At 53.4% G+C, this 25,946-nt stretch overlaps 1 protein-coding gene across 2 annotated transcripts; it reads right to left on the reverse strand.

Annotated features, from left to right (window-relative positions):
- Positions 1–14,168: 14,168 nt before the first annotated feature.
- On the reverse strand, positions 14,169–25,447 carry CD40 (CD40 molecule). 2 transcript variants are annotated; one of them, XM_003983509.6, is made up of 9 exons: positions 25,294–25,447; positions 21,426–21,504; positions 20,740–20,865; positions 20,339–20,485; positions 19,892–19,985; positions 17,249–17,310; positions 15,503–15,589; positions 15,363–15,391; positions 14,169–14,736 (listed from the first exon to the last, which is right to left on the reverse strand). In XM_003983509.6, the coding sequence occupies exons 1-9, from the start codon at positions 25,342–25,344 to the stop codon at positions 14,572–14,574; spliced, it is 840 nt and encodes a 279-aa protein (XP_003983558.1). In that variant the 5' UTR covers positions 25,345–25,447; the 3' UTR covers positions 14,169–14,571. The 2 variants fall into 2 exon arrangements, with proteins under 2 accessions (XP_003983558.1, XP_019681987.1); XM_019826428.3 differs by lacking the exon at positions 25,294–25,447 and adding an exon at positions 23,625–23,702.
- Positions 25,448–25,946: the final 499 nt, after the last annotated feature.

Below are 25,946 nucleotides of genomic sequence, written 5' to 3' on the forward strand. Positions count from 1 at the left end.
GTAGTGTGGAATCTGAGCCCTGAAATTAGAAGCCCAGCGTCTCCAGCATGGCCTGCAAGGGCCCAGCTTTCTCTGTAGGATCATTTCTTGCCACCCCCCGCTTCCCAGGCTCCGTTCCAGCCACGTCCACCTTCTGCTGATTCCTCCCACCTGCCATGCTCTGGCTTCAGACCTTCTCTCAGATTGTTCCTTCCGCCTGCCACCCTCTTCCCCTTAGTCTTGGCCTGGCTAACTCCTCAGCTGAAATGCCCCTCTTTGTCCCCTCTGGGTCTCTCAGGCTGTCTTACATTTCTTCCACTGCATTCCTGCAGTCTCGGTGCTCCAGGCTTCCCAGATCCTCCTTCCAGCTTGGCCGTTGCCAGATACCCATCAGTCTCCCTCCCTGGTCCTGTGTGGGAACCAGCCCAGGGCCCGCACTGTGTCTGTCCCGCTCCTCTGCAATGTCTCTATCGCCAGCACCAGGCACAATGATCCCCTGATCTCCTGTCCCACCAATACTGACTGGACCGAATTAAATCAGGTAGAGAAGAGGAGACATCCCGGCCAGGGGCCAAGATTTGCAAAGACAAGGCAGCTTGAAGGATTCCTAAGCGTTCCAGAAATAGGGAGCAGCCGATGTAGCCGGATTAAGGAAAAGAGCAGCGAATGAAGCTGGAGTTAAGCCTTGAATGTTAAACCGAAATGTCTAGACTTTATCCTTATTAAGCCTCTAAGCTAACTTCAATCACTGTTCCGTGTTTTTGCCAGAGATCCATGTGGGTCTGTCCTACTGTTGGCTTTTTTCTTCGAGTGGTCGCTGTTTTTGTTTGTTTGTTTGTTTGTTTTTTGCTTTATTTTTAAATAATAGTTTTGGGGCACCTGGGTGGCTCGGTCGGATGAGTGTGTGACTCTTGACTTTGGCTCAGGTCACAATCTCTTGATTTTGCACTGAGTGTGGAGCCTGCTTGAGACTCTTTCTCTCTCTCCCTCTGCCTCTGTCCCCCTCTTTCACTCTCTCTCCCTCTCTCTCTAAAAAAAAATACTTTAAAGATGTTTCTAATTAAATAATGGTTTTATTGAGCTATCGTTCACATGGCATAAAATCCACCCTTTTGAAGCATACAATTCAGTGGTTTTCGGCATATTCACAGGGTTGGGCATCCGTCGCTGCCCTCTGATTTCAGAACCTGTTCAACACCCCCCACAAGAAATCCTGTGCCCATTATCAGTTACTTCCCATCCCGTGCCCCCGCTAATCTGTTTTCTGCTTCTGTTCACCCACTCTGGGTATTTCATATGAATGGAGTCATACAGGATGTGGCCTTTTCTGACTGTCTGTTTGCAAGTAGCAAACTGGTTTCACGATTCATCCACGTTGTAACATGCATCAGGGCCCCATCCCTTTTTATTGCCGACATTCACGAGCAAGTTTTTGTGCCCGTGTCTGCTTTCAGTTCCCCTGGGTATATAGCTAGGGGTGGAATTGCTGGGTCACACGGTAACCCCGTGTTTCACTTTCTGAGGAAGAGGAACTGCCCAACGACCTCCAAAGTGGCTGCACCATTTGGCAATTTCACTGGCAACGGGCGAGCACTCCAGTTGTTCCGCACCCTTGCCTGCGCTTGTTACTGTCTGTCGTGTTCATTTCAGCCGTCCTGCAGCTAAATTCTAATGCGTGTCGAGTGGCAGCTCGTTGTGGTTTGATTTGCATTTTCCCTAATGACTGGCGGTGTTGAGCATCTTTTCATGTGCCTGTTGGCCATTTGTATGTCACCTTGGGAGAAGTGTCTATTTAAATCCTTCGCTCATCAAGGGGCGCCTGGGTGGCGCAGTCGGTTAGGCGTCCGACTTCAGCCAGGTCACGATCTCGCGGTCCGTGGGTTCGAGCCCTGCGTCAGGCTCTGGGCTGATGGCTCGGAGCCTGGAGCTTGTTTCCGGTTCTGTGTCTCCCTCTCTCTCTGCCCCTCCCCCGTTCATGCTCTGTCTCTCTCTGTCCCAAAAATAAATAAATGTTGAAAAAAAAAAATTTAAATCCTTCGCTCATCTCTAGGGGCATCTGGGTGGCTCAGTGGGTTAAGCGTCTGACTTCGGCTCAGGTCCTGATCTCACACTCGGTGAGTTCGAGCCCCACGTGGGGCTCTGTGCTGACAGCTCGCAGCCTGGAGCCTGCTTCCGATTCTGTGTCTCCCTCTCTCTTTGGCCCTCCCCAGCTTGTGCTCTGTCTCACGGTCTCTCAAATAAATAAACATGAAAAAAAAATTTTTTTTAATCCTTTGCCCATTTTTAAATTGTGGTATTTGTCCCTTATGGTTAAGTTGTAAGAGTTTTTTATGTATTTTGGATACAAGTCGCTTATGAGTTGTTGTTGTTGTTGTTTTTCACAAAAGGAATGTTTATATCACTGTCAAAAGTGGAAACAACAGGGGACTCCTGGATGGCTCAGTCAGTCAAGCATACCACTTTTGACTTCAGCTGGGGTCGTGATGCCTAGGTTCGTCGGTTTGAGCCCTGCATCGGACTCTCTGCAGTCAACTCCAAGCCTGCTTCGGATCCTCTGACTCCCTCTCTCTCTCTACACCTTCCCGCCTCTCTCTTTCTCTCTCTCTCTCTCAAAAATAAAATAAACATTAAAAATAAGAAAATAAAATAGAGGCACACGTGGTCCTGTGTGGGGGTGACTGTGCCGTTGGATGGTCAGGGAGGGCCTCTCTGAGGAGGTGGCCCTCAAGCGGATAGCTAGAGGGAGAGGAGGCACCAGGCATGCGAAGATCAAGGGGAAGAGAATTCTGGACGAGAGAACAAGGCGGAACTGAGTCGCATGTGACTGGAACAGAGTGGGCAAGGGGGCAATCAGACGGGATGAAGAGGGACAGACAGACAAAAAGACCCCAGTCACGTGGGGGCTTGTAAACCAGACCAAAGAGCTTGGATTTGTTGTAAGCACAGAAAATGCCCTTTGAGACTTTTAAGCAGTGGAGAGATGTAATCTAATTAATGGGGTTTCTTTTCCAGTGTTTATTTTTTATTTTGGGGAGAGAAAGAGAGAGAGCAGGGGAGGGGCAGAGAGAGAGAAGGGGTCAGAGGAGCCGAGGTGAGCTCCACACTGACAGCAGAGAGCCGGACGTGGGGCTCGAACTCGTGAACCGTGAGATCGTGAACCTGAGCCGAAGTCGGACGCTTCACCGACTGAGCCACCCGGGTGCCCCCTCTGATTAATGTTTTTGAAAGCTGCTCCGGTGTGGTGGATTGTTGGGGTGCAAGGCGGCAGCAGCGAGACCGGTGTGGAGGTTACGATGTGCAGTAAAGGGTGATAACGGCTCGGACCAGGGCAAGGAGCGATAAAGAGAAGCGGTATCTCAGAATATGTTGCACCAGTGACAATGACAGGTGTGGCCGACGGATTGGATGGGACAGGCAAGCAAGAGAGGGCAGCCAAGGATGACTCCTGGGTGTTCGGCCATCTCCTCATCTCCTGCGACAGCCGGCAGGAGGGGAGGCAGAGCTGGGGGGTACCTCAAGCCTCTATTTTGGACTTCTCGGGAGAGACACCTGTTGACACCTAAGTGGAGACGTCAAAAGGCAACTGGAAAACTCTGAGTCTGGAGAGACGCATCGGGGCATCACGGGTGGTGTTCAAGGCCACAGGACTGGATAGAGTCCCAGACAAGAAGGGGCCCCAAGCAGCTCTAGAGGGCCAGCTGCGGAGGAGACTGGGGAGGAGCGGTCAGTGAGCAGGAGGCAACCGAGAAAGGGTGGAGTGAGAAGCCGAGAGGAGAAGGTGTTTTGAGAAGAAGGAAATGGTTGGAGAAATCCACCTTTCAAACATCGTGTTCCTGAGTTCCAAGCAGATGCAGTTGTTTGCATGGCTCTGAGTCTGAGCCTGATGTCTCCGTGGCAAGAGGTGTGAAAGACAAACCACCCCCAAACTGAGATGTCCTCCCTGGCATTGAAAGCGAACTGGGAAGTCCCCAGGGGACACCAGATCATGGTCCACCTGATGTTATCCCTCAACTTCCCGGGGTCTCCTGCTGCACTGGGGGAACCACTTCTATGGGCAAAGGGGAGCCATGGAGGGCTGTGGATGAGGGCAGTGACGGGGTCAGATTAATGAGGGAGGAGGAGAGACTAGGCAGGAAGAGAAGGGAGGAAGGAGGAGCAGTGGCCAGGAGGCACATGGGAGGTCTGGACTAAAGCAGAGGAGACTGAGCCTAGACATCAGAGGGTCACCTGCACCCCCACTCAACCCTTCAAGCCCCAGAGCTGACACCTGCATTTCCACCTTGTTTCTGCTCACCTCAAGTCCCATGCCTCCCACCAGCAGTCTCTGACCCTCCACACCTACCCATCCATTCGCACTCTGCCCCAGACGTTACAATGCTAGAGTTCATTGAGTCCTTACTATGTGCCAGGCACTGTCCTAAGCACTTCACATGCACTACCCATTCAATCCTCACACTTCTCCATTTTACACATGAGAAAACTGAAGCACAGAGGGGACTAGCAGGTTGCCCAACGTCACACAGTAAATGAACAGTGGGGCCGGGATTCAAACCCAGGAGCTCTGACTCAAGTCCATATTATAGTGATAGAGAAAATGGAAGCCAGTTTCCCATCCTGCAAGAAGCCCGTTGTCAGTGAGTCACCCCTTGCATACCCCCAGTGATGGGCAGTTCACCACCTCCCAGTCAGTCTGCTTTGCCGATCAGATTGATTCCTAAATCTCCCTTTTTCTATCCCTGCAATCTGTCCCCTGTAACTTCTTCTGCAGGTGATCCGGCAAAAGGCTTGGGGGTGGTATGGCGGCATAAAGGTTAAAAGGAGGGCCCTGGGGGCACCTGGGCAGCTCAGTCGGTTAAGCATCTGACTTCGGCTCAGGTCACGATCTCACAATTCATGAACTCAAGCCCTGCTTCAATTAGCCCTGCTCGCTCTCTTGCTCTCTCTCTCTCCTCCCCTCTCTCTCTCTCTCTCTCAAAAAAAAAAAAAAACAAAAACAAAAACAGCAAAACAAAACAAAAAAGGAGGGCCCTAAAGTCAAGTTGACCTGGATTAGTAGCTGTGCTGCCTTAAGCAAGTCCCCTCACCTCTCTGGGCACCCGTTTCTTCATTTGGGAACCTGGCTAATGATAGAACACACCTCCATGTTGTGAGCATTATGTGACAGGTGCTTAGCCTGTGGCCTGGCCCACTGCGAGCTCTGGGCAGGTGGCAGCTCCTGGGGTGATGGTGATGTCTGCTCTGCACAGACTGTCTGTCCCCTCCTTCCCTGAGACCCCTATCCCCTGTCCTCAAGGTCCTCAGCCTCAGGCCCTGCTTAAGTTCGGCCCCTTCCCATCCCCGGGGTTCCCCTTCTGCCCCAGGCTACCTACCATGACTCAGGTGGGCCTGGCTGCACCTGCTCTCTAACCAGGTCACCAGGAGCCCCCACCCCCTGCAGGGCCCTGCAAGCCTCCTCTCTAATTCCCCTTCCTCAATCAGCCAGCACTCTAGCGGCCTCTCCGCTGATGGCCCCTCTGTCCCCTGCCAGGCCCATGCCACCTCTAGGGCCTGGCTCACCCCACACGGCTCCCTGCATGCCCAGCCCACCAGGCTCTGTCCCTTAGTCTGCGTCTGGGCCTGCAGGCTTCTGAAGGGGCTGGAGCGTGACTGGGGCGTGTACAAACAAAGCCACCAGGAGCGTGTAGTTGTGCACGTACGTGCGCACACACACGCTAAAGAGAAATATCAACACAGAAGGGCAGGAAGCAAAGCACTTGCACGCATCCTTTTAAAAGACATCCACCCTAATGAGGAAGATACACACGGTTTTGGAGGCAAAAACACACAAATACATACCACCCAGGTGCATGCGCGCACACACTCCAGCAGGCACTCTGTCCGTTCCAGCCAATTTCAGCTCCCCCCGCCCCTCCCACCTCTTAACTCTATGGATGGGTTAGTTAATGCCCAAGGCCCTCGGCCTGAGCCAGCACAGATAACAAGGCAAATCTCATTTCCAGAGCGAGTCTGTTTCGGGCTGCCCCCCCCCTCGCTCCCGTGTACCTCGGGGCGGCACTCACAACCGGCCCCCCACCAAGCTTGCAACATCAGTAGGTGCTGATGGTCTGGCTCTCTGGCCTTTCTCATCCCCCAAAGTCATCATGCCCCTTCCTGGGAAGAGGAGGCGAAGGAGGTAAGACCGGGGCAAGCTGGGGGGAGGGCTGTCCTGCCAGGTGACCCCAGCAGGGCCTCAGCCCTCATTGTTTCCCTCTGGCTAGGACTGGCCTTGCTCAGGAAGCGGATGATCGCATCCCAGCCGGCTGGCTGCGTCCACTTCCAGCCCAGTGCTCAGGATGGATGGGGGTCCCCTGAGAGCCGGGAGCAGGAGGCAGGAAGGCACTCTGGGCTTGGCAAGTCCCTGTGTGCCCTTCAGCACTGGGCCCATCCCCTGATTCACTGGGCCTGAAGCCCAGAGGTCATGCGAGGTGTTGGGGGTGGGGGGGATGCGGCGGGGAACCAGATACTGCTGGCCAAAAGGGAGGGAAATGGGGCACCAGAGCTCTTGGGACCCGCTGCCCCAACCCTTGCCCTGTGCCAAGACTGACTTTCAGGTGAAACACACCAGTCCTGCTGTAGAAGGCGTTAAAGTACTGAGCTACTTCCAACATGTTGGCCAAGAGGTGCTGCCTCAAGCTCTCCAAGTGGCCCCACGCGCTGGTCCCTTCCCTGGCTCTCTCCTCCTTCCCAGATATGAAAGAGTCAACACTTGGCTCAGCAGGGAGCCTCCAAGGACCGGGCCCCTCCCAAGACCCTTTGATTGAGCGTCAGGTGGGTAGCAAAAGGTGTGGAGGTTACCCAGGCCCACTGTCCTACCCTAACTCTGTTACCCCCACCCCCTCACCCTGGACCCAATCCTTCCCTTCTCCTCCCCTGGTCTAGCTCTCCAGTTCAGTTGGTCCTGCCCCTTTCCCTGACTCTGGGAGTCTGGAAGTGTGGGTGACTTGGGACCCAATCACAAATCTGAGGGCCCCGCATCCAGCCCCATATCCTATCATGCAGGGGGGCGGGGTTGAAGGAAGCGTTGGAGGCATAAATGGAACACAGCCCCCTCCCCCAGTCAAAGATTTCAAAGGGAGGAAAGTCAGCAGAGTCCTTTCTCTGGGTCTCAGCCAAGGGGGAGTGGCTGCCAAGGGCCCCCCACCGGCGCCCCAGCTTCCTCTGCCACTCACACTCTTTGCCGCCCCCGCCCCCATCAGTACCTCCATCATCTATACAGATTTATTTCACGATAATTTCATTTCGTCCCTGGCTCCAGAAAGATGAATTGCCCGGCGAGGTGATTGGGGAATCTGTTGGGCTCATAAATTTGCTGCCCCTCTGTGAAGCTCCCATGAAGTGTCCCGCACTTGGGGAGGGCGGATGGAGAGGGGTTAGTGTGACCACCGTCCATCTCTCTCCCTGCCACCTAGGGGTGAGGGGTGGCAGGAAAGCACGGGAAAGGGGGAATGCCCCCGTCTTAGAACCAGTAGGGCTCTCTCTCCACCTTTGTGACAAACAAGGCTATTTGTCACTTGGCTGGCAAGATGACTGGCCTTTCTCCACCCCTCACCAGCTCCCACCACCAGGGGAGGCCTTCTCCCACTGAGCACTGGAGCTGACGGAGGGAAGCGGATCCAGAAGCAGGAGCGGCTGCCCCCTCCTCCCTCCTCTCACTGGTCGGCAGGAGGCACTGTGCTAGGACGGAGTGGGAAGCTTATTGACAGCTAGCCCCTTTCAGAAGGGAGAACACACACACGCGCGCGCGCGCGCGCGCACACACACACACACACACACACACATCTAACAAGCACGCACACACACGCAGAATAGTAGCACGCCCACACTGACACCTGCTAGAAAGAGATTACAAACGCAATAGCAAAATCGCAGCAGTGTGGAAAAAAGGAGTATGGGATTTGGAATCCAGGAGAGCCAGAAATTGGATACTGGGTGTCCTGTGTTCCCTTGGACCGCTAACTCAACCTTTCTGAGCCTCACCTTGATCCTCTGTAAGGATAAGTAATATTCCCTCAAAGGGTTGTCGTCAGGATCAAATGACATGATATGTGAGGGGTGCCTGGCATATAAATGGTAGGCAGAATCATGATTCCGCTGCCCGCGTGTGCACACCCGCACACGCACATGTGCACGCACACTCGCCTCTTTCTGCACCTCTCCATAGCCTGATTCGCCCCTCTTTCCATTGCTGCACAGTCCCTAACCGATCTCTCCTTTCTGATCTCAAGGAACAGCCCGGAATGGTGCAGCTCAGATTCCCCTGGGGCCACATCCAGTCCCGTTCCTTCTCCTTCCTCTCCAACCCAAGCCACCTTTATCAGCCCAAGCCACACAGTCCTTCCTGCCCCCATCCTTCCTGCTCCTGGGGGTCAGGGAACTGGTGACAGGTATGGCTAGGGCTTGGGGGTCACATGGGGCCAACAGGATGAGAGGACATACGTGAATAAAGGAAGGGAAGCCACAAATGGCACAAATTCACAAAAATTCAAAACTGCCGAGCAGAGACTCTGGTAGTGAACTAAGGTCAGAGCCAGTGGTCTTCAGTTCCTGGTCAAATGTTAGAATCACCAGGAAGCTCTGAAAAAAATACCGATCCCTAAACTACCAGCATCACACCCCCAGCCCACGGACACTTTATGTAATTGGTCAGGGATGAGGCCTGGGTCATTCTAGGGGTCAGGACCTGGGGCTTCGTAGCTGGGTGGGGACTGAGCCCCGGCTCTGTCCCCACGCTGGCTCTGAGCCAGGACGAACCTCTCCCCTCTCTGAACCTGTTTTCCTCACTGGAGAGGAGGAGGCTGCTGACCCACCTGCTGCGGAGAGAATGGTGGGTTTCAGGCTCCAGCACAGGGTCTGGCCCTGGTGTCGCTGGGGAGGAGAGGGGACCTTCCTGAGACCCAGCCAGTCCCCTCAGCTCTGGGCGGGGACTGAGATGTCTTGCCACCCTACCACCCACCCCCAGCCCAGCATGTCCCCCGCAGGCCCCACCTGCTGTGCCTTCCTGCCTCTCTCCTTATAACAAATTAGCTCCCTGCCTGCCTCCCTCCTTATTACGAATTAGCCCCCCTGCCTGCCTCCAGCCCCAACATTTCATCCCCAGCCCGCCTCCTCACATTAACCCTTCCCTGGGGTCCAGGGTGACCAGGCCTGTGGTTATATTCACACAAGGTTTGCCCTCAGCTTCCTGGGGGGGGGGGTGGTGGGGACAGGAGAGGCGCTCTGTCCCTGATTGTATCCTGTCGCTCCTGCCTAATTAGTATTCCGCAGAGAGCTGGCTCCACAGGCCTCGGGATTTGTTTGCCGGCCGGCCAGTTCCCTGTCTCCCCAGTTCAGAGTGAGTAATTCTGTCCCTCCCAGGCCCATTTAAGGGAGTGAATAATTAGTTACATTCAATTAGGCCTCTCCACTGCCACTGTGGCTCCTGCCTGCCTCACTTGGGGGGACAGGCGCACTAATGAGCCAGCGCCTGTCTGACACGGGGGAGCGGGCATTAAACACCGACGATCCCCTCCACCCCTCCACCCCTCCACCCCTCCACCGGGTGAGGGCTTGGAGGGAATGGGGGGCAGGAGAGGAGAAAGGAGGGTGGGACCCTGGAGGTGAAGATGGGAGAGGAGGTGGGGGCAGAATAAGGAGAGGCAAAGGGGGGAAGCAGGTAGGGACTCCAGAGGAAAAGGAAAGAGAGAAGCCGCGTAAAAGTCCCTCTATATGGCATCCTTAGGTGAATCGGGCTCAGCCCTACACGGAATCCTATGCAGCACTTAAAAAGCATGTTGCCGATCTATTATTTATCGGCATGGAGAGACGCCCACTGTATCCCTCTAGGCAAAGATGGCTGCATACAACATAGTGTACGTAATAATAGCCCAGGTTAAAAAAATAGTTTTGGCACAGAAAACAAGTCTGGAAGGACCTGTAACTTGTGGTTGGTGGGGGTGGTGGGAAGGCTTACAGGTGGTCTTATTTTCATGTTTATTGCTTAGATGGGGGCGGTGCATTGCACGGGTATGATTTTCATAATTAGCCACAATAACACTTGTTCGAAAGAGAACAGGGGTAGATGGAATTGCCGGGGGAAGGAAGGAGGTGGGTGGGTAGGGAGCAGGCAGACCGCGGGGAGGTGGGTAGAGGGACGGGCAGGGACTGCAGGTGGGGTGGGCAGAGCCCTGGAGGGAGGCAGAGGCTGGGAACTAGCTGGGCGCCTAAGCCCAGCGGGATGTGCCAGTCTGCAGGGAGAGAGGCAGAGAGCCCCAGGGATAGAAAGGGGGGTAGGAATGGACGAGGCCATTCTACTGGCCCCATCTGTCTGGGCAGAATCTGCCCAGTGACCCTGCTGAGCCCCTCCCAGAGCCCTTCTCCCTTAACAGTGCTACACCTGCTGTAGGCAGGTGCTGTAGGCTGTAGGCTCGAGGAGCCTCCCCAAGTTGTCCCCAACCCCAGCCCCCAGACTCCAGGACCACAGCACGTGGGGTTTTCTTTCTTTCTTTCTTTCTTTGTTTTTTTTTTACAAATTAAAACTGTATCTCCCCACCCCTGCAGGTGGGTTTGTAATTTTCTGTGTCAGAATCACTCTGGGGGAGAGAAATCCTTCGGGGCAGAGTCTTTAATAACTTCTGCTGCCCAAGGAATCCACCACAGGACCTGAAGGCTGAAGGGGAGGGTATGTGCGTGCCTGCTAGGGAGGAGGGGGGCTGGAGGGGGGGCGGGGAGGGGGGTGCTGGCAGGGGACAGGACGGGGGTGTATCACAGAATTAAAAGGACACATACACACGGCTCAGCCCCAGTCCCAAGGCAATTGCCTCGGTCCCAGAGCTTCCATCCTTTATTCACCCGGTGGAGCCTGAGCCCCCAGGAGCCTCTCCAGTCTCCCAGCTGGGATGCAGAGGAAGAGACAAGCTGCATATGACACTTGGCCTAACTCGGTTCTGGGCCTTCCCAGGGCCTCAGTTTCCACATATATGGAACAAAGGGATTGGACACAATGTCATTCCCAGTCTCTCTTAAAGTCCAATCCTCTGTGACATGCTTTCTTGGGTTCTCACTGACTTTTCCAGTTCCTGGAATTGGTAGGATTTCAGCATTGGGAGAATCCACACGGAAACCTGGATTCTCGGCGATAATCTGGATTCTCAGGAACTCCCGTTCCTGCAGGGCAGCGTTGGAGAGGACTGATCGACGCTGCCCCCCCCCCCCAGATAGATGGAGCCTCCCCACTTGGCCATAGTCTCTGCCGTCCTGATCCCGACCTGGCCTGCCTCACTCTGTAGCTCCTGTGCAGAAGCAAAAACCAGAGGCTCTGGGTCAGCCTCATTAGGTCCAAATCCCAGCTCTAACCCTCCAGACCTTAGCATATCATTTAGCCTCTGAGCCTCATCTGTAAAATGGGTTATGAGACGGCGCATTACGTAGGGTCGCCCTACACACTAAGACAATGCATAGAAAGTTCTTAGCATTGTGCCTTAGTAGGTAGTGAGCACTCGATCCTTGCACGCTCTTAGGGTCACTGTGCACAACCCTAGCTAAGGATGAGGCCACAGTGAGAATGCAGTCGATGCTTGTCAAATCGGGGAAGCAGTGGAGAGGGAGGCCTCCGCTGGGGAACGGATGAAGTTTCAGAATAAAGGTTGCAGGAGGCTCAGGCCTTTGGGGCCCCAGAGAGGAAAGGCCTCTTTTCCAAAGGGAGGGTGGGATGCAGCTTGAAAGTCCGCGAAAAGCGGCCGCCGGGGTCTTCGCACGTTACGTTGGCGCCACCTTCTGGCTGATACATGCCTCACACCCACCCTCCTCCAAGCGCAGGCCAGAGCCGCTCCTACAGCGGGTTGACCTTCTTCACGTATTTTTAGATTTGGCGGGGCCCTTAGAACTCCTAGGGCACCAGCCCTTCATCACACATCGGGAGGGAAAATTTCCAGAACCAGAGCGTAACTTTCCCAAGGTCACACAGAAAGTTTCTGGCCGAGCTCCATTGAGAACCCAGAACTCGCTACAGTTGCCAAGAACCCCTTCCCTTTATCAGGGACTCTAAGATACACAAAATTGTGCCTTCCCACGTATCGGTTCTGCTGGTTCTTAGGGGGAACCTCTCCCAGAAACAGACTCTGTGGCAAGGAAGGAATGCAGCTAGTTTATTCTGGGGTTGAACTCAAGAAGCACCAGTGGGGGAGTGGGGAAGTGAGACGGGGGGGGGGGGGTAGCCAATGGCAGAGGGGCACGGGGGCTCGAGGCCTTCAGATTTGTCCCTCCCAAGGGCGAGGAGGCTGGGGCATCTACTCTCCACCTTTCATTCCTATTCAGTGGAGAGTATTCTGGGTCATCAACTCCCCTGGGTAGATCTGACCACCGCACACCTGCACCCAATACCGGGGGGAGCCCCAAGGCAATCGATCTCCAGTGCTTGTAATAGGAAACTCATGGCTCATCTGGACATAGCAATGTAGGAATGCCGAGGGAGGGGCGGTACTTCTCAAAGTGTGGTCCCTGGACCAGCAGCATTAGCGTCACCTAGGGATCTTGCTAGAAATGCACATTCCCGAGCTCCATCCAGACTTACCCCAACACTGGCCATGGGGGCCCAGCAATCTTTTAGCAAGTCAGGTTTTGATCAGGTGGTTCTGGCACATGTTCAAGATTGAAAACCTCTGACCCAGGAGAAAACAAAGAAGACTCAATACCATCTACTATGGGTATTATCCCCATTTGCCAGATAAGGAAACTGAGCTGGTCCGAGATGAAAATGACGTACCCAAGGTCACACAGACAGCAGGTGACAGAGGAGGGTCTCTTGCCTCTTGCCACCATACTGCCACGCGCAGAAGTGAGTGACACTAGTCTTCGGACTCTAGGTAGAGAATAAGGGTGAGGTCCCAAAGCTCCCCCCCCCCACCCCATGACGCCACCACTTTGTTCTGCTTTCTAAACCAACCGTCCCCACCTGGTGCATCCAAATTGTTCTCAAAGCCCTTCTGGGAAGCCTGCCAAGCCAGGTGCCCCTCTCTCGGCTTGCAGCTGCCCTCAGTCTCCATCCAGGATAAGCTCTCTCCACCCCCACCCTCCACCCAGCAGGACACACGGGAAATCCAAAAGCAGCTTTGTACTGGGGAAAAGGTTGAGATCCCTGGGTGAAACCAGCCCGGTCTCATCTTCACTGTGAATCTCTGTGCAGGGGCTTTGCATGGCTCTTCCCTCTCCTCGTCCTACAACCTTCCTCCCCTCCCCTCCCTTCCCCTCTGCTCCCACCCCATCTGCTGCTCCTCCTGGCTAGGCTCCCCCTCAGTTGGCACAGCAGGAAAAGAGAACAGGATGGTTTATTTTTAACCTCAGATACTGCTGGGGGGGGGGGGGGAAGGGGGCACCATCTGACCAAGAAGCTGCAAGCTCCTGTAGCAGTCGGGAGGTCAGAAGGAAGTGGGAGGCCCACGAGCTCCCCAGGAAGGAGCCACAGATGTAGGTTCCAGAGAGCAGGAAGATCTGGAAGCAGCAGCACAGGACGGGGAGTGGGGAGCTCTGAGTGGCGTCTCTAAGAATTGCTGTGTGGCCACAGGCAAGTGGCTTCACCTCTCTGGGCTTCCATTTTCACCTCTGTTCAAGAGGGAGGGATGTGGAACCCTGGCTGCCCTCAAGGCCGTTTTTGGACGAACATAAGTAAAATAAGAGAGCGCTTTGCAAAACACAACGCCAAATGCGAGCACACATGGAAACCGCCCTGGAAGGACAGCAGCCTGGGGACATTGTTATTATCCTCAGAAAGTGCCCTAATTCTGTGAGCCTGACAGTAAGTTAAACAGCTCATGTCATGGAGCATTTCCACCCCCGTTTTCCTTTATACATGTTTGATGACTTTTTAATTACATAAGCATTGTATGAACTCACTCTCCGTTTGGGGGGGGGGGGGAGCCAATTCTTCCTTTAACCCTTCGCCAACCCTTCTTCCCCAACCCAGACATCACAACTCCTGGAACCGTGCGTTTTCTGTGTATCCTTCTGAACACTGGCTATACCTACACATACACGGGTGTGTTCTGTGCATACACATAACCCCAGACGACATATCATGCTGTTGGGGTGTGTGTGTTTTTAAAGAAATGTTTTCATACCCATCATTCTGCAACCTGCTTTTTTTGTTGTTGTTGTTCCACAACAGTGTTCTTGAGATCTTGTTGTATAAAATATATTACATTTTTATTTAGCCAGTCCCCTGCTGCTGGACAATTGAGTGGCTTCCAGTTGTCCACTGTCACAAACAACACCGTGACGGATATTCACGTATACGTCTTCTTGGGCTCGTCGAAACCACCATGATACATCTCTGGCCACTGAACTCTGGGCAGGAGGATTTTGGTGGATATTCCTACACGGCCCCCCAAAAGTTTTGCCTCCGCCTTTACAAGCAAGTCGGGGGATCAGTGGGCTCCAGGGTGGGGTGGAAGGTTCTGTTTCTGCACCACAGGGGTGCAGGCCGGGGGCGCCCCGCACCCTCCCTCTGCAGCATCAGCAGCTCCAGGCTCTCCGGCCACGTGCCCGTTTCCCATGCCGCCACACTCCTGGGCACACACCGCCTCATACTCTCTCCTGCACCGAGATGCGGCTCTCTTTGCCATCCTCCTGGGTGACCGGCTGGCACCCGTGTAAGGTCTCCTGCACCGGAGCAATGGGGTGGAGGGGGACAGGAAGGACCTCCAAGTCCTCCACAGGGTCCTGCGACACAGCCTTAGGCTGGAGGACCTGGGGAGCCAAGGCGGGAGGTTACCCCCGGCAATCCTGCAGAAGGGGACCCCCCCCAACACGCGCGCGCGCGCGCGCGCGCGCACACACACACACACACACACACACACACACACACGGAAGCCCCTTCCCCTTTCCCAAAAGGAGGGTCGGTGCTGAGTCAGTGGGTGCCTCCTGCCCCCTGCTGGCCACACAGAGCGTGTCAAGAGGCTTCCAGAGCGGGAGGCTTTGGATCCAAGGAGCAGGGGGGCTGGAGAGGGGGCCCCACCTCCTGACCGCTGACCAAGGCCACAGAGACGTGATTCCCCACATATCAAATGCCGGGAAGGAACAGCAAATGTCAGATTTTACCAGCGGTGCCAGGGCTGTTCTGTGGGGAGGTGAGCTCCCGAGATGCCGGAATTTGGTGGTACAGGGGAGTGAACGGGAAGAGCCCTCCGGCCAGCACTGGGGGCGGGGGTATGGGGGGGGGGAGGGGTTGGGGGGGGAGAGGAGCCAGTCCTGCCGCCTCCCCACTGGCCACAGGGGCAGACCCTGAATCAGTGTTACTGCCATAGAGGCAACAATGAATCAGGCTTTCTTTCCAGTTTGCCAAAACCCTCAGCCGGTGCCCAGGGTTGACCTACCTTATTCTCTGGCTTCTTGGTCACCTTTCCTAGAGAGAGAGAGAGAGAGAGAGAGAGAGAAGGAAAAACCAAATGGGATGGGGAGTTGGCAAAGCCAATCTCTCCCCCTTCCCTCATCACCTCCCCACCTGGGGACTCACTGATATACGCAGACACCAACAAGACAGCAAGCAGGACCACCATCGTGATGGGGATCACCACCAGGGCTCTTATCCGATCCTGGAAACCTGGAGAAATCAAGACTTCGGTGACGGCCTCCCACCCGCAGCGGCCCCCTACCCCCGTGCCTCAAGCTGCTCTGTCCCTTGCTGGACTCTCAAATCCTCCAGTGTCTGAGCTCAGCTGTATCACAGGATTCAAACAGGTGGCCCTGACAAAATGTGGCCAGATGTGTTTAGTGTGACCAGCACTGAGTAGCGATACAGCTGTCTCTCCCGGCTCCCCACACGCCCCTTCCCTCCCTACTCCCTGCCCAATGCTGAGGTCCATCGATATTGATGTCTGCATTGCTGCCTTTGTTATAGAAGGATGGAGGGGAAAGTAAAGGGTTTCCTGTACCTAAGTCTCTATCCTAAATGGGAAAATGACAAAAAAAAAAAAAAAAAAAAAAAAAAAAAAAAGACCAAGATGCATGGCAGGAACTAGGGGAAGGCAAGTGAGACATTCACCTTGCAACAAAATTTAAGGGAACACCAAAAAACCTCAGTAATCAAGAAGAGTAATGTTTTAATGTCATGTTTTGAAAAATCATATCAACAAGCTGTGGCCCACAGGCTGGCTGCCTGCTTTTTATTTTATTTTTATTTTTTATTTTATTTTTATTTATTTTATTTTATTTTTTTAACTGAGCAGGCTCCATGCCCGACATGGGGCTTGAGCTCATGACCCTGAGATCAAGAGTCACATGCTTTACCAGCTGAGCCAGACAGGCGTCAACAGATGTCTGTTTTTTAAATAAAGTTTTGTTGGGGGTGCCTGGATGGCTCAGTCAGTTGAGCATCCGACTTCAGCTCAGGTCACGATCTCACGGTCCATGAGTTCAAGCCCCGCGTCGGGCTCTGGGCTGACAGCTCGGAGCCTGGAGCCTGATTCGGATTCTGGGTCTCCCTCTCTCTCTGCCCCTCCCCCGCTCATGCTCTGTCTCTGCCTCAAAAATAAACAAACATTAAATAAAGTTTTATTAGAACCAGGGCTGGGATTAGGCTGAGGCAAGTGAGGCAGGGTTGGGTCATGTTTTTATGTAAATTTTGATATTGTATTCTTTCTAGACTTGTTTTTACATTAGCTTTGTTTTTTTAAAAAAAAAATGTATCTAACGTTATTTATCTCGATTACTGCATTTTCTGCCTGCCCACCTGCCTGCCTCGCTCACCTCACTCCAGTCCCAGCCCTGCCAAGAGGAAAGTGGGTCTGAAGAAGAAACAGAGTTTATTCTTCTTACCCTTGACTCTTTTGCTCATTAACATGACCTGCCTAGTCCCTGCAGCTATTTGGGCCTGTGGCCTGTGCTACTGTAGGCCAACCTCCTCGTTATAAAATCAAAGCCAAGGCTCTGAGAGGAAACAGTGGCAAGCCCACGCTGGTGTTGAAATGCAGGGTGGAGTATCTCCAAAGTGCAGGAACCCATGCCAGGCACTCCCCCCAACCAGCGAAGGGAAGTGCTGTCATCAGCCCATTTCACAGATGAAGAAACTGAGGCTCAGAGTGGGGAGGGGACTTGCCCAGGCTCCACAGGTAAGTGGCAAAGCTAGGACACCTCAATCCCAAACTGCCTCCTCTCACTTCACCTCTCTCTTTCCGCACCAGGTGTCTCTGTGCGACCCTGCGTCCCCTGTCAGCTCGCCACCTTCCCGGCCTGCTGCCACAGTCCCTTCTCTAAGACTCACCGCAGACGGCATCCGTCTTGTTGGTCCCCGCCTGAAGCTCCACCAGGCCTTTGGTCTCACACCTGTGCACAGACAGGTGCACACACATGTGCACACACGGACACACAGTGAGAGAAAGAGACATTTCATTTCCCCAGCCGTAAGATTTCCAACCCCGGAGGGAGACCATCAAAACCAACAAGTTCAGGTTCACTGAGCACGTATTGTGTGCAATCCCCTGTGCTGGTTATTATGGGAATGACACAGACTCTGTTCTTAGGGAAGTCATGAGTGCAGAGAAAACATTATTGTGCATCTTCAAGGAGGAATAATAGGCCAAAGTTTGTCACATAGGTCAAAGTGAACTGGGAATCGTTCAGAGAAGGGGAGACAAAGCCCACAGTGGCTGGAATAGAGGGGTGATGAATTCAGTTTAAGGCAGGGCTTCTCAGCCTCAGCACTACTGACGTGTGGGGCCACATAACTCTCTGTTGTGGGACTGTCCTGTGCACCGTAGGACACTCAGCAACACCCCCGGCCTCCACCCACTAGTTGCCAGTAGCAGCCCCTCCTCAGTTGTGACAACCAAAACGTCTCCAGATATTGCCAGATGTCCCCTGGGGAGAAAAATCGCTCAGTTGAGAATCTCTGGGTTAAAGGCTCGTCCAGAAAGACTTCCCTAGGGAAGGGCGATCTGAGCGGCCCTGAAGGATGTAAACTTAGAGCAGCAGAACACTCTAGCTGAAGCAAGACAATGTGATTTGAGGGATTAGGTGGGGGAGGGGGGCGTGCCAAACGGTATTAGGGAACTATGGAAAATTGGGTCTTTAGAACCAGATCACCGGTAATCAGCCATGAAGGTTTCAACTGGATTCAGCTGGGAAGTCACATCAGCACCCAACCAGACGCCCCAACAGTGAGAGGACTCACTTGGCCGGAGAGCTTGCAGGAGGAGAAATTATGGAAGAGTGGACAGCTGGGAGGCCTGCGCAGGAGTCTCAATATGGGATGATGAAGACGTGGTTGCTGGAGGGGTGGGGAGGAACGGATAGAAAAGGACACCACGAAGAAAAAACACATCTAAAGTGGGAAAAGGGTGAGAAGCTTCAAAGAAAGCACATACATAAGAATGCTTAGGTGTCTACAAGGCACCCCTACATGTCTTTTCCTCATGCCTTGTGAGATGAAGGTCATTCCCATTCTCCAAGTGAGGGCACTGAGGCTCAGAGGGTCGCAACCTTTCTAAGCTGCAGTGAGGCTGGAACTCAGGGCTCTGATTTTATTAACCAGGGTGCCCCCAGTTATCATTCAACATTTATCGGTAAAGATTAATTGAGCACTTACTATGCATGGACACTGTTCTAGGCATAAGGAATGCATAACCGGAAGAAAAAAAAAAAAAAAGGCCAAGTCCCTACACTGAAGGAATCTGCAGTCTACTGGAGCAAGGCAGACAGTAAACAAATAACAAAGTATATACGAGATGCTAGTATTTGTGTGGAAAATACGTGTTTTCATGCGTGTGCATTTATTTATTTGTACATAGACTCTCTGGCAGGACACACGGGGGGAAGAGCTGCTTCCAGGGAGGAGAACTGAGTGGCCGAGGAACAGAAACTCATCACCATAGGCTCTCTCGTGCCTTGTGTTTCATGAGCCTCTCTTACCCTTTTTTTTTTTTAATTAAATGTAAAAAATAATTGGGCAGGTGTTTAAGGGTATTCCAGGCAGGAGAGTTTGATGCAAGAGGACAAACAGCACATTGAGGGCATCGCAAGTAGCATGTGGGGGAAAGTCAGGAAATGGTGCCGCAAGTTAGGGGAGCAGGTGAAAGAGTCTACGTTTCATCCTAAAAGCACAGGGAGTCACGAAGCCTTTTAAATAGGGAGCACTGTGATTTGAAATAAACTAGAAAGCTCGCTTTGGCAAGAGGATAGAGACACAGCTGAAGAGGAGAGACCAGAGGCAGGGAGGCTGGTGAGGAGGTGAAGGCACCATCCAGACCACAGGGATGACCACAGGGATGACCACTGGAGAGAAAAGGAATCCCAAAACATTTGGAAGGCTAGATAGACAGGACCTGGTACCTGATGTGGGCTTGGAGGTGAGGGAGGGACCACGGGACAAGTGCCCAAACACAAGTGAGTGTCTTCCCAGAGGGTGAGAGGGGCGGGCAAGTGAGTCCATTTGGTGCCTGTGGGTCAACTGCGTGGAGTTGGACCCTTGGTGGTGGCATGTTACTGTCTTGGACCCAGGAGACAGATCCAGCAATAGATGTTGATTGGGAACCATGGATACGGATGAGATGCCCGGGGGAGGCGGGCAAAGTGATTGGGGAGTAGAGCCTAGAACAAAGGCCAAGGAAATCAGTTAGGAGGAGCAGAGGAGAAGTAGACGGAAAGCAAGAGAGGTGTCCTGGTGCCCCCAAGAAGGGAGTTTCATGAAGATCAAGAGGTCAGCAGTATCTGTTACCGCCAAGACAGAGCAGAAAAAAAAAAATGCTGAAAAGTGGCCTTTTGGTCAACCACGTGGACACTCTAGAAGTTCTCTATGTGCACAAGTGTGTGGGCATGGGGAGCAGGGGCTGAAGGACAGGTGACCGGGTAGAATAGAAGTAGTCCCACACCCCTCTTAGGGCAGGAAACAAGGGGTGAATCCTTGTACCTCGTCCAAGGGTGACACTTTTCCGAAGCAGATGACACATTGGAGAAGAAGCCGGCTGGGCACGGATGGCAGATGGTATCAGAAACCCCTGTAGCTGGAAGGGAGGAGGTGGCTTTCGTCATCACAGGGGACCACCCACCCGACTCTCAAGGAAACAGGTGGACAGGAAGGGCCAGAAGAACTATCTATGTCAAGTGCTGTCCCCCAGCACAGAGCTTCCCCGACTGCTGCAGCCCCTAAGAAGCCTCCTCCCACTGCCCAACCAAGGCAGATACCCAGGGCTGGAGGCAGGACAAGAAAGGTGCCATTTCCTGCTCACCAAGCAGAGATACCAATGCAGGGTGGCCCCTCCACCTCCGAGACCGAGCGCCCACTGCCCAATCCCTCACCGTGAGTGTCAGCTCCTCTCTCCTGCCCGCAGAGCCAATTCCCAGACAGGCCACTTACCAACCTGCTTAACTCCAAGGCCAGGGGGGCACAGGGTGTGCTGGATGCAGCTTTCACAGGCGTCGCTGGTACAGTGTAGACCTTCGTCACATGTGCAAGTGGTGTCAGTTTCTGAGGTGCCTTCCCTCTGGACCTGGAGCCCTTGGTCTGAGCAGAGATGGCAGGAAGGATGGGAACCCCTTATGAGCCATGCTTGGGGGATCTGCCCCTCACACTTCCTGCTTTTATCAGACCCTCTTCCAAGCAGGGATAGGAATCAAATTGTTTAACAACTGGTACAACCCAGACTCCAACCAATCAGAACAGACCCTGGCTATTAAAAAGCAACGGCTGCATTGTCAGGAATCAGTTAGACTATCAGCCTGACTCCCCGCGCACCCCTTCCCCAGCAGCCCACGCACTGGGGTCGCAGTACTTGTGCTGGTGACAGTGTCTCTCTATGTTCCAAGTGTCTAGGAATTCGCCTTTTTTGCAAGGAAGGCATTCCGTGGAGGTGAACTCTGTGCAGTCATTCACCAGTTTCTCTCCTGGAAAACATCAGGAAATGAAGCAGCTCCAGACGGCTCAATGAGTCAAGACATTTACCAAAAACTGATCAGGCTTGGGGCGCCTGGGTGGCGCAGTCGGTTGAGCGTCCGACTTCGGCCAGGTCAAGATCTCGCGGTCCGTGAGTTCGAGCCCCGCGTCAGGCTCTGGGCTGATGGCTCGGAGCCTGGAGCCTGTTTCCGATTCTGTGTCTCCCTCTCTCTCTGCCCCTCCCCCGTTCATACTCTGTCTCTCTCTGTCCCAAAAATAAATAAACGTTGAAAAAAAAAAAAACTGATCAGGCTGGGTTTTAGGGCAGGGGATTCAAAGATGACAGTCTCGGACCCTTCTAGACTTATAAGTCTGGTGGGGGACATGGGAGAGATAGGAGCCCCACTCCCGGGTAGGCAGAGAGGGGACCCAGGACATTCTGAGTGCAGGGCGGGGATGGGGAAAATCCCAGGGGTCATTTGAGACTCGAGTTTACAGTTGAGGCACGGGGCCTGCACCCACCAGGAAGCCAGGAAGGGTCCCGCTGTGGGGCTGGAGGGTCGCCGCTCACCTGGCTGGCACTTATCACAGCACCGACTGTTTATCAGGTACTGGTTTTCTCTGCACGTAGTGTGTGGGTCTGGGTGGACCTAAAAACAGAATTGGACGATTTGAGGGGATCTCGAAATCTCTACTGCAGCCTCTATGGCAGGAAGGTGGAAGTCAGCCAGCACAGAGGTTAGAACTGAAGTGGAAGTCCAAAGCAGAAAACTGGAGCCTGCATATTACTTGGTGTGTTTGTTTTTAACTAAATTGCCAACTGACGTGATTATAAAAGCACCCAGAGGATCGGTCTGGCATTTTACAAAGCGATTGCACTGGGACATCGCAATATTCTCGGCACTAAACAGATCTTCCTTTTGGCTTGACGCCTGAGTCTTTCCTCTTCCCAAACACCCAGGAGCACACGAGGGCTCCGGTACCTCCCCTGGCGTCCTGAGGCTGGCTAGGCAGCTGGTCCTAGGCCTGGCTGAGGCTATATTTAGCACTTGGCCGCTTCCTTCAATTCTTCTGCTCCCCACCCCTTTTCCCTCTCCAAACCCTCATCATCTGATTATCCAACCCCTCTCTCATGAAATGCCAGGACTGTGAAGCTGGAAGGAAAAAAATCCAACTTTCTTGCTTTACAAATGGTAAGGCTAAGGACCAGAGAGGTTGGGTCACCTGCCCAGGGTCACACAGTGATAGAATCTGAATAAGAACTCAGCTGTCAATACTCCCCCTCTCTGTCAACTGCACTATTTTTTACTCCATCCAGGTACCATTAATTTAAGTACATTTGTTTTATTTTTTAACCATTGTGATTTTTATTTATTTTTAAGTTTATTTTATTTATTTATTTTGAGAGAGAGGATGCGCACGCTCGTATAAGCGGGGGACGGATAGAAGGAGGGGATGCGGGAGAGAGAATCCCAAGCAGGCTCCGCACCATCAGCGCAGAGCCCGATGCAGGGCTCGTACTCACAAACCATGAGATCGTGACCTGAGCTGAACTCAAGAGTCAGACGCCCAACTGACTGGGTCACCCAGGCACCCCTTATTTTATTTCTTTTTAATGCTTATTTATTTTTGAGAGAGAGAGAGAGAGAGAGAGAGAGAGAGAGAGAGAGAGAAAACACGAGCAGGGGAGGGGCAGAGAAGAGGAGGAGACAGAGGGTCCGAAGCAGGCTCTACGCCTACAGCAGCGAGCCCAATGCAGGGCTCCAAATCACGAACCATGAGATGGTGACCTGAGTGGAAGTTGGACAGTTAACCAACTGAGCCACCCAGGTGCCCCTGAATACGTTTATTTTAAATGTAAACCTTATAGCGCTGCCATCAGAGAAGAACCAGTATCACTTCTCATAAATAAAAGGCAACCCTAAAAATAAATTCAACAGAAGCAAAACAATGTTATTAAAACCCAGCCAGTTGCTTTGCTTGCTGACCTTGGCTTTTGTTTCAAAAAGGGGGATTAACGGGGCACCTAGGTGGCCCAGTCAGTTGAGTGACTGACTCTTGATTTCGGCTCAGATCAGGGTTGTGGGATTGAGCCCCGCAGGGGTCAGCACTGAGAGTGGAACCGGTGCTGAGCGGTAACCTGCTCAAGATTGTCTCTCCCTCCCCCTCCGCCCCTCTCCCCTGCTCGTGCTCACGCGCGCGAGCGCGCTCTCTCTCTCTCTCTCTCTCTCTCAAATAAAATAAATAAATAATTTTAAAAATAAATAAATAATAAAAAAGGAGGATTAGCAAATGCTGGAGAGGTTTTAACTATATTCTAGCTCCAAAGACCTCCTCCTTGAAAAAAAGGAGGATTTTAACAGAACTGTAAAGCAAATCTATGTTGTTTAGTCCCATACCCTTGTGCTCCCTAAAATCATGCCACACTTGGGAAACAGCCAGTGAAAAGCACAGGATTGAGAATCCAACAGTGTAAGGCTGCAATCTTGACGTCATAACACTTACTAGTTATGTTGTCTCTTAGCCTCAGTTTCCGCATCTCTAAAATGGGAGTAATGCCTGCCCCACAGATTCGGTTGTGAAAATCAGAATGAATATATGTATGTGGCCTGGCACGGCAGCTAGAACATAGGAGGTGCTCATTAAAAGGCACTTTTAATGATCATATATATGTGAATATCTGTTTGGATGACTAACGCCCTGGCTAACTGGCTGGCTGTCCAGGATTCTGCCTAATTGGTGGCTCTCATTCAATGAGAAAATTACCTACAGAAGTGAATCTTACTCCAAATGGAGAAGGAAGTATGAAGGTCTGTTGCCTCCACCACCACATCCTGTGAATGTTCTTCCTACAACCCTGTGGACTTTCCCACTAGACTCCCAGGGCAACGAAAGTCCTTTATGCCATGTTCAAACCTATGAGAAATACGGCTTCTTCTCTGAAAGTTTGTCAGTCTCCAGCTCCCACTCCATAGCTCTAATCCTTCTGACAAAGCAGCTCAGGACCTAGGCTTGGGGAGGCGGGCGTGGGCATCAGGCAGACGTAGATTTACATCCAGGTTCCACCTAGCTGTGAGAACTCTGGCAAGTTCTTTCCTCTCTCTGAGCCTCCGTTTGCTCATCTGTACAATGGGGGAGTCAAAAAAAATCAGACCAAGAATGCGTGTAAAGCATTTTGCTCGGAGCCTGACACAAAGGAAAGTCTCAAAAACTGTCCCTGCTATTGTCATAGCCCAGTCTCTACCTGGAGCCAGAGCTGGTAGTGTGCTCTTGAGAAGCCCAGACCACCCTTCTTCCTGAATCCCCTGGCTCTCCCTCCAATCCTCCTACAAGAGCCCTCTTCCTCCTCCCACTAGCTCCAACACCGCCCCGCCCCCCCCCCAACTCCCTTCTCCCTAAGAACCATTGCTTAGAGTGAAAATGAAAGTTCTGGGACAAAAGCAGCTTCCCCAACTGCTCTCTTCCCTTGCTGCTGACTCCCCTCCCTTGCGCCTCCATGGGTCTTTCCTGCCCAGACTTCATGCCAGAAACTACGGCCCTTGAAAGCAGGGGGAGGCCGGAGAGGTTGGAATGAGAGCGCCAGGTACTTGGGGGGATTCCCAGCCTCCAGAATGAGGAACTACAAAAATACATTTGAACAAAAAGTGAGTCAAGTGTGGGCCTCTGAAAATCCCGGAGATGTGCTTGGTTGGGCATAACTGAGACTTTCTGGTGCCTGGAGAAACCCCTGCTGGTCTCCTCACCCCTCCCTGGGTCCCATGAATTATTCATCTCCCCCAGGGGTCCTCTATGTCATCTTAAATTCAGGAGGTAGAGACACAGCCTTGGGTATTCCTCCTAGGTTGGATCACCCAGGATTTGGGGGCCGAGGTGGGGTGGGAGTGTTAAAATCCCCTTGCCTTCTCAAAGAAGTACCTGGGCCTCTGCACCCACCCTTGTTCCCACAAGATACCCCGCAAGAAGGCGGCCCCAGGGGGCCAGGACATGATAACCGCTCACAGAGGCTGCCTGCCATCTGTCCACAATGTTAAAGGGACAGAAAACCTGCCAGACCCGCCCCTGCCCTTGCCCTGCCTCCCTTCTCATCTCTGAAACCCCTCACCAGTCTCCGCGTGGCCAGCCTCTGAGGCAAACCCAGACTCCAGCCTCCCGACCAAATAAAGGCTTGAGTCTCCCAAAATCCCAACCCCGTCCACGCCGCAGGTGCACGTTTCCTGCAGTGCCCCCCCACCACGCGCCCTCTTGGGGCTACCTGGGACCCCAACCTGGGATGACACAGAAGCAGCCGGGACCCCGGGTACCTTACGCACCTTCTACCCCGTCTTCTATCCCCCAAAATCAGCTAGGAAGTTGCCTTCCCCGAAATATTGCTTCTCTTCCCATTCTCCACTCTCAAATCCCCAAATCCCCTGTCGGGTCGGAGCAGAAACTCAACTTACGGCGGTCAACACGCAGCCCCAGAGGAGACAGCGCAGAGGCAGAAGAACCATGGCGAGGTGAGTACCTAGCGGCGGAGTACGGGTGCGGGCACTGCGCGCGTAGTAACTCCCTCGGCCCGTGCCCCACCCCACGCGTGCCCGCCCAGGAAATGGGCGGGGTCTTCGGGGACCAATCGCGGCCAGCATCGTTGGGGGAGGCGGAGCTCCTGACAACGCTGCGCGCCGGGATTTCCCCTGAACGTTCCTAGGAGTCGAATCTCCCGGGAGAGTAGGGCCGTGCTTTCGGCGAGGGGGAGGGCGCGTGGTCCCTGAAAGTGCACTTCCTCCTCGCCCCTGGGACTCAGAGGCCAAGCTGAAGAGGGCAAGGAGCTAGCAGTGTTCCCGGAGCGCGAAGGCAGAAAAGAGAGATCCCCCGCGTGCTGGGAAGAAGCCCCAGGGACACCCCCCCCCCACGGTTCTCCACCCGCCCCCCCGCAGCCTCCGGGAATTCCGGCAGAACCGAAAGTGTCCCTACCGCGGATGCAGAGGCCTGAGGAAGTTCCCCGCATCCCAGAAACCGGGAAGGCCATAGCTGGGGTGTGGGGGAGAGGAGGGCTCCGGTGGCGTTTCAAAGAAAACAGTTTCCCAGCTTAAAGTTTCCCTCTCTTTCAAAG

This window comes from Felis catus, chromosome A3 (genome assembly GCF_018350175.1).
Source record: "Felis catus isolate Fca126 chromosome A3, F.catus_Fca126_mat1.0, whole genome shotgun sequence".
NCBI classification, from domain to species: domain Eukaryota; kingdom Metazoa; phylum Chordata; class Mammalia; order Carnivora; family Felidae; genus Felis; species Felis catus.